At 42.8% G+C, this 8,698-nt stretch overlaps 1 protein-coding gene across 1 annotated transcript; it reads left to right on the top strand.

Moving 5' to 3' along the window:
- The first annotated feature begins 746 nt into the window (after positions 1–746).
- Positions 747–2,216, top strand: LOC134469127 (proteolipid protein 2-like). Its single transcript, XM_063223228.1, has 4 exons — positions 747–923; positions 1,258–1,410; positions 1,559–1,651; positions 2,041–2,216. The coding sequence occupies exons 1-4, from the start codon at positions 843–845 to the stop codon at positions 2,149–2,151; spliced, it is 438 nt and encodes a 145-aa protein (XP_063079298.1). The 5' UTR covers positions 747–842; the 3' UTR covers positions 2,152–2,216.
- Positions 2,217–8,698: the final 6,482 nt, after the last annotated feature.

Genomic DNA, 8,698 nt, shown 5'->3' with positions numbered 1-8,698 from the left:
TCTACTATAGTAGCATACAGGATACACAAGACATTAGGCCTACTCACATTATGTCACAACCTGTTACACATGTTATAGCACATAGTTTCATACATTTAGCAATTGGCATCACAGACAGACAGACAGACAGACAGACAGACAGACAGACAGACAGACACACACACACACACACACACACACACACACACACACACACACACACACACACACACAGTTTGATAGCACTTTTATGTGAGCATCATCACATGCCACTGCTCTGACATGGTTAATGGACCGCGTATGCTATTATCCAGGGTAATCTGGTAGCCTGATTATCATCGACTTTCAAATCTCTTCGAGACTTGATCTGACCAAGAGCATAACAATTAGCAGTTCCCAAAGGGTATGGCTGACCCACCTCTCTTAGTTTGCTAATGGTTGTTTGCTTCCTGACAAAGTGGGAGGAGTTCCCGTTTTTCCGGGAGGTCAGAATCGTGTCTGTATTGTTTTTGACCTGACAAGAGGCAACGCTGAGGGTGTGGCATCACTAGGAGGGCACAACCTGGCTAGTAATCTGGCATAATAGGCCTGCATTTAGCTCAAAATGTAGAGAGGTTGCTTCAGAGTTGTTGAGCACTTACTTTGGGTTTCCATAGCAACTGAAAACAACTGTCTGACGCAGCCCCCCTGGTTGCCACATCCTACCTTGTGCTTCGCGTCCTTTCCAGACTTATTTCCATATCCAGAGAGAGCAATTCATTTAGACGTACAGTACCCCTAGTTTCGATTGCATTCTCGTCTTTATTTAATTTCTTTAATTTTTGTGGGGGTTAATTGTTTTTGTGAGGAAAAGACAGCTAAGAATGGATCACCCAGAGATACCTGTAGCACAAGGAACAAGGTACTTAATGACAAGAAAAGGAATGGTGATGGCCGGTGAAATAGTAAGTGCAACTTTCTTTCTCCACACAATCACATAAAATACATATGAAAAGCCTATTGGTATAATTCATTTCGCAGTATAGTTTATTGCAGTGACAAAAGGCATAAGCTGTGTCGAATGTGGGCTTGCTGTATAGACATTACCTGAAAAACACTTCATATTATACTTCATTTTCAGTGTTGTTGGTCACAAAATTACAAGCTGTATTAAATGCAGACATTACTGTAAAAACAAACCTTGTTTATGTCTGTCTGAATGGGGAAATGTTATCCACTTTCAGACAATAACCTCATGGTTGAAATGAATGTGTTCTTGTTTCTGCATATTTGCATTAGGTCATTTGCCTAATTGTTCTGATCTGCAAAGTCGCGACTTCAGGATGTTATATTGGAGTTCCGATTTGTGAGATGGTCCTAGCCATTTTCTTTTTGGTTTTATTTGCGACGGGAATGGACAGGAATTTTGGGGGAGTCCACTGGCTTTGGTCTGTAAGTATGCTAGCTATACTCTCTGTATACTCTTCTTCTCTCTCTCTTTTATATAGATTTGCCATGTTACATTAGAGACTCTTTTATATTTGCTCAAATCTCAGTGCCTCTGCTATTTCCTCTTTTGAATCAGTTTTATGCATTTTAGGACTTCTTCCGAAGTTTGACTGCCTGCCCAGTGGTCCTGAGCTCCGTCATAGTGTGCTTGATGAATGTCCTCAGTGCTGCTGTGTTGGCAGAGGTAAGCAAAGGCCTCAGCTTTGTCCCTCCCACAGACGCCAAACCGAATGTTTAACTGGCTGAACTCGAAGTTCTATTTCATTCGTCCATAGGCCTAAATGTTGATTGCCCATGTCTGTGAAGGTTTTTAATCGGTAACGCTTTAGCACGATTTCACATTTGCCAACATAATAAAATGGAAATATGAATAAAGCTATGATAGTTTGAAGGTAGAATAGGTTACAAGAGGCTGCTACTATTTGAAACCCGGAAGCACTATCACTTCATATCATGTGGTTGTTTTCTGGACTGATGGGTAACAAAACTTTGATAGGGCTTATCATGATTTTTTGGACTATTGTGGCAAATCTCGTTAATATTATTCATTGCAACATGTCATTTTCCCCTCAGATCCTTATAATTCCTGCTGGATTCTTGTTTGGTTTTGACGCCTGGATAGTCTTTACCACTATAAAGAACAGAAGAAACCCAGGACAAAATGGCGGTGAAATCATTGCCTAGAACTTCTTCAACATCTAACCCACAGCTTTTGTCCCATTGCATTGTGTTTTTTCTGCCAAAGATGTTTTCGCATCCATTATCACGTGGGATCTCATAAGAAACATATTTTGCATAATGAGAATGGGTCATTCTATAATTAGAGTTACATTTTAAGTCCATAGGCTTCATTTGTCAGTTCCACTAACTAACTAACTAACTAACTAACTAACTTTAACCAATGATCTTTGTAGGCTACATCAGCACACATTTATCTTTTATATAATACGGAAAGTCAACACATACCGTCAGTTTCCTCTGAGAAAATGAATATACATTACTGTTTTTAAACGTTTTTATGCTGTCCTATTTTCCAAATGTCAAACAAACTGAACCCCCCTCCATAAATCAACAATTATCTGGTCATATGGCCAACATCATAAAATGTCACTACCTCTTTGGATGGTAATGTTAAGACTTTTTGGTAAATTTCGAGTTCACCTCTTCAATATTTTAATCTATACCTTTGTATGGTCTTAGAGAACATTAATTGCCCTTCAACTGTGTTTTCAACATATTCCTAAGAACCTGATTTAGAAATTATATTTATAAGCATACAGATAAAGCCCATCAAATATGAATTGATTAAGGTCTTGTGGTGAAAGCTGTGAAGTCTGCAGTTAGCACATTACTCTAAAAATGGCCATCAACTATGTTATGCCTCCATCAACTGTGTCACTTATTAGCAGCTTGTGACAGTTGTCATGTCAGAGTTGATATGACACAGTTGTGCAGAGTATGGTTTTGTCTCTTAAAATTCACGTTTTGTTTAAAACGAAAGTTCGAGAGATGCGTAATAAAATTTGGCGTGCCTAATTTACCACCTGCATTCTGTTCTCCACTCAACTCTTATTCACCTGAATTCAGCGTGAAAAGATAGGCATGCCTATGTAACCAGCTGCTTCTCATTCTCCGCTCTGCCGTCATTTGGTGGAATCTCAGCGCTCTGAAATTTGGGACGCCCCTTAGTTAACTATACAGCAATTATTCTCCGCTCACCTGTCTCCAGTCAGAAATTTCTCGCTCGCACCCACCACCTCCCCTTTTGCCTCCCTTCAACCGCTGTTCAATCAATTCATCAGGTGTCTTGCCCTAGCTTCCTTCCAGTTCACCTTGCTCCATTTCTCTCCAACCATCATCTGCCGGGGGATGTCTGCTCAGAGTTCGCACATCTGCGGGCGCAGATACTGCCCAAGCTCTCTGTGGTGCCCCGTACTCCCGAGCTCGAGAATGTTTGCTAACATTTCTCGACTGTGGCAGTACTTCAGCACCACGGCCAGCGATCTTGCCCAATACGCCACGTAATCTATCTCAGCTTCTTGAGTGCTGTGGTCCCTGAGGACCCCTTGAAGCACTTTGATGATCAGTTCACCGCATGGACAGCCATGGAGAGCAGCACGATCACAAGAAGTCCGTTCTCCAGCCTGGACGAAGATGTATGCATGCATGTTTAATCCAAATTTCAGAGAGTGAACTAATGAAATGCTTGTTAATGAACTTAATGACTTTCAAACAAGTGTTTTTCAAATGTATAGTATTTTTATGTACTTTATAGGCCTATGTGATAACATAACATCTGTCCGTGTTTGACAGAATAAACAAGCAAATGTTCATTTTACTTTTACATTAAATGTATGATTATCTTGGCAAGTATTGGGCACTCAAGGGTGTGTAGTGTGTACCATGGAAACATCTATGTTATTTAATTAAAAAAAACATGTGTTACACTAATGTTACACTAATTATGGAATGACCCAAATACTATTTAGTTAAAAGATGTGAGTAGGGCTATTTGTGAACTTGTGTGTTTGCTATATTTGAAAGAACTGGCTATAGTAACAGAGAGTAGATAAGCTCTGTGCACCTTAATAGTCTTTTAGCAGTAGTGTTGTAAACTTAAATATTATAGTCTAACACAGTGTGAAAAGTTCTGTGTGCACCTCAACAGCTTTTAGCAATAGCATGTAGCAGTAGCAACTTTCAAATGGTTTTAATATTTAACTTAGTGACATGGACAGAGTTCGAGGATTTGATTTTATTCCATAGTTTTTTATCTTGTTTTTATAGATATCTAATTATTCTTGATTATGTGACTGTGATGGCTTATGTGTCTGTACCACTACGAAATGCAAATTTTCCATTTCATGTAAGTTCAATGGACAATAAAGAAGTCTAAGTCTAAATTTGGCAGGTTTACAGCAGATTACTGTGTGTGGTTGAGTTTAATGTGACGTCTTTTTTATCAATTAAGTGTTTTTGTATTTTCCCCGTCTGTGTGTGTTAACTTGAAGGTTATATGTGCGTGCACAGCAATACAGATAGAGGTACACAGAAGTAAAAACACAGTGTTGGCCCTGCCGTGGCCTAATGGTCACTGAGTTACTACAATGGTGACCTAGGTTCGATTCTAGCCCGGGTCATTTGCCGATCTTTCCCCGTCTCTCTCTCCCCACTCATTTCCTGTCTCTCCTCCATTGTCCTCTCAAAAATAAATTATTATTATTTTTTTAAACCCTGCAGTGTTATTTCAGTACTATTCTGAGAATACTGTACATGGTCCCAGTTGATTTAGAGTTAGTTCAACTATTTGTTAAAATAATGCCTCTTTTACAGCATGGATGGTTTCCCAGTGTTTAACAATGAATATTTGAGTAAACAATACATTACAGCACAATACAGTGACTTTTACTGTGTTAAGTGAGAATATTTTGAACATTTTACGCCCCTCCTTGCCACACGCACCAGATGGAACCCAGCAGACATGCTGTTCCTCTATCTGGGGACCATGCCAGACATCATAGTACCCATACAAATTGGTAGCCTTCCTAACTAGGCTAAATTGTATACTGACAGGTTAGGTTTAGGAATTGTTTTGGTCTAGGCTCATTTTCGCACGAATAGCACAGCGTAAATATCCATGTGGAAAAAAAACCCACAAAATGTGTGAAGTACAACATCAAAAGGTCCTTGATTTGCGTTTGCATAAGACTAGGCTGCCATTATATTCTATAGACAACCCTTAAAGGCTGTGTGAATATGCCTATGTCAGATTATGGACATTCTTCATTGTCTGCGTGCAATGCTTCTAAAGTCAAAGTCACACAGGGGAGTTTGCCATGGCATGTGTAATAAATATTAATCAGTAGGCTATAGACACAGCCAGTGCAGTGGCCACAGAGAGAACAGGACCAGGGCTGGACTGGTCATCTGGCATAGTGGACATTTCCCGGTGGGCCCCACACTCTTGCGGGCCCCTATTTTCAGAAATGTTAAAACGTTTTTTGTTCTTTATTTCTTTTTACATTTCTGAAAATTGGGGTCCATGAGGGTGCGGGGACCACCGGTGAGTCAGTTCTGCGCCGCTAATCATGAGGGGCCCCTTTAAGCCAAAAGTGCCCAGGCCCTATTTCTCCCCCAGTCCTGCCCTGAACAGGACTGCAGGGGAGGGCAGCATACTGAGTTGTGCGCCAATTAAGATTGATCAATAATTCAGTGAGAGACAGCGACGGAGGGATTTCACAGCGTGACTCAACGGTGTGAGCTCCTGCGTCAACCAAAACAAGGAAGCAGGCCTGTCACAGCCAGCTAAGCAAACTAGGAAATTGCCTTAGGGGTCAAACATACCAAAGCCGAACGGAACGGACGCGAGACGAACGCGGTCTTTCTGCTTAGTTTCGGCCGGTGTGTTCTACTCTGCCTTTCACACTGACAGCGTCGGCTTGCATGGTCAGTCCTGTTCAAAACCCTCCCCACAGCCAAAGCTAGCGTGCTACTTTGCTATTCATTTGAATGAGTTCTATTTTCCAAATGCAGCGCGGTGCGGACGCCCGACTACCGCCAATTGGTGTGTAAGGACAGATATGTTTCAATGTATTTTCACCAACGCCGGTAAAAATCGCGGCCATTCTGTGGCGCTTTACCGCCCTAGTGTGTAAGACCCCTTATAAGGGCCCCTAGCTGACAGGTTATGTACCTGTGAAAGAAAGTGAACGTGAAAACCCCATTTGGAAACTCCAACTCCCATTGTCATTGTGACACAGCACTCCACAGCACACAAGTGAACAGTGCACACTGCACACAACGAAATTGCATTTATGCCTCAGCCGTGCAAGGTCAATACCAACATTGTGAGTGAGGCAAAACCTGCCTAAATTCAATGTCCAAAAACGGCAACCATACTGCTATCAACATCTCTCTTGAAGGGGGGCCCTATCCAAATCCCTCTTTTCCTATAGGGCCCCGAAATACTTTGAAACGGCCCTGCTAGGAAGTACGGTATCCCTGGCTGATCTGTCATTAGTAGCCCCTTAATGCACGCCGTACCTCCTGAGGCACACTGTAATAGACATTGAAAGTTAACTACTATAGTAGGCTATTACACTACTATGACAGTGTACGGGGCCTTTAGTAATACATTAATTAACAGTGATTAATTAAAGTTTTAATCCTACCTAGAGCCCCTTTAACACACACTGTTCCACCAGTGAAACGCTGTGATAGTCACTGAAAAAGACGTACCATAGTAGTGCATCACTATGACAGTGCACAGGGCCTTTAGTAATACATTTACGACTTGGTCATTGCCATTCTGGTAACAGCTAATTTATAACGCCGTGTCTTAGAGAGGGATCACGTGTTTGTGTCTTTAACATTTTAAAAATGCTGCTAAATGGCCCAGCAGCCGTGGCTTAGTCGGCTGGGCACTGGACTGCTACATGGGTGACCCGGGTTCGATTCCCGACCCGGGTCATTTCCCGATCACCCCCTGTCTCTCTCTCCAACTCATTTCCTGACCCATTCTGCACTTTCCTGTTGAAACCCTCCACACGCTCCCCCGCCCCCCACCTGATTTGTGGGCACTTTCTGGGACATACATATGATTCACAATGAATACAGGAATTAAAAATACAGTAGCCTACATCAGTGTTTTCCAACCTTTTTTGTCTTGCGTACCCCCTAAGCATCTTAGTTGTGCCATGAGTACCCCCTAATTCATGTTCTATATCGCTTTCTCTGTCCTGATGTGACTGATCCATACATTTGTTATAATAATAACATTTTTCCAAGTACCCCCTGCAGTGTGCTCGCATACCCCTAGTGGTACACGTACCCCTGGTTGGGAAACACTGACCTACATAACACCGCACCATAATAACGTAGTGTTTTTCAACCACTGTGCCAGGGAACACTAGTGTGCCGCGAGAGATCATCTGGTGTGCCATGGAAGATTATATCACTGCACACTATAGGCCATAAGGATTTATTTTCAATTAACATTTACAATTGGTGGCGTGCCTTGACATTTAGTCCATGTAAAAGGTGTGCCTTGGCTCAAAAATGGTTGAAAAACACTGCCATAGAATTATGAAATCTCTTTTTAATCTCTATTTAACCTTAGTCAAAGAACTGCTGCCATACTTAACTTCATTAAACAGACCCAGAATGGTTTTATTCAACAGACAGACATACACACAAACAGGTCATCCATGTGTAACATACACACACCGCCAGACACACAAACACAGCAAAGTATAAAGTATAAAAGGTGACCTGTGTATTGCACAGAATGCCTCGAAGGTACATGCAGGACCGCTGACAGGTTTGACTGGGCCCAGGACAAAATCGTCTGAAAGGGCCCCCCTCTCAATACATACAATGTAATGGGGAGCCAATTCTGGGCCCCCTCTCTCCCTGGGCCCGGGACAACAGACCCATTTGTCCCCCCCCTTTCGGTTTCCCTGGGCACATGTATATGCGTTTGGCGAGCTAAGGTGACAGTCCAGCGCAGGGTTTAGCCCCTTTAATCCGCATAATCCAACTGTTAGGCCAAATACACCAGGCTGAGCCCCTCTCTCGTCTAACGGATGACCAAGCCAGCCAGGGGCCGTTTACAACATATGTGAGGGCCCTAGGCACGTGACTCCCCCCCCCACATTGTTTCCCTTTTAAAACTATTGGGAAGGGGGGCCCTCAAGGGAGATTTTTGATAGAAGTATCATTGCGCTGTTTAGTCATTGAATTTAGGGAGGTGGCTGCCACACTCCCAAAGTTGCTCATCGCTGACATTCGAAATACAAGTGCATAACCATTCATTACCAGGGGGTGGGGCCTCTTTCAGTCGGGGCCCTTGGGCAATTGCCTTGTTTGCTTGCCTGGTTGTGACAGGCCTGAAGGCAGCATGGGCAACAGCACAGCACAGCAGCACGGGGGGATTAGATTATCCCCACACGGTGTCCCACTCAACTCACGCTCAGCTGTATAGCTTAGCCTACTCTCCCTTTTACCACCACATCAGATGTTTTGGCTCGCTGCCTGCTCTCTCTCTGTCTCTCTCTCTCTCTCTCTCTCTCTCTCTCTCTCTCTCTCTCTCTCTCTCTCTCTCTCTCTCTCTCTCTCTCTCTCTCTCTCTCTCTCTCTCTCTCTCTCTCTCTCTCTCGTGTCCTCCTGGCACACTACCTTTAATAGGACTTTGAAAGATTGCCAAAACAGGATTTTGAAATGAAAGTCACAC

This window comes from Engraulis encrasicolus, chromosome 1, assembly GCF_034702125.1.
Source record: "Engraulis encrasicolus isolate BLACKSEA-1 chromosome 1, IST_EnEncr_1.0, whole genome shotgun sequence".
NCBI lineage: Eukaryota > Metazoa > Chordata > Actinopteri > Clupeiformes > Engraulidae > Engraulis > Engraulis encrasicolus.
This window is presented reverse-complemented; position numbering and strand designations above follow the sequence as displayed.

Excerpts from the sequence above, each read along its gene's own strand:
- LOC134469127 (XM_063223228.1), top strand. The coding sequence starts at position 843 with ATGGATCACCCAGAGATACCTGTAGCACAAGGAACAAGGTACTTAATG. Across the intron at positions 924-1,257 it reads TGGTGATGGCCGGTGAAATA|GTCATTTGCCTAATTGTTCT; the intron begins GTAAGTGCAACT and ends TATTTGCATTAG. Across the intron at positions 1,652-2,040 it reads GTGCTGCTGTGTTGGCAGAG|ATCCTTATAATTCCTGCTGG; the intron begins GTAAGCAAAGGC and ends TTTTCCCCTCAG.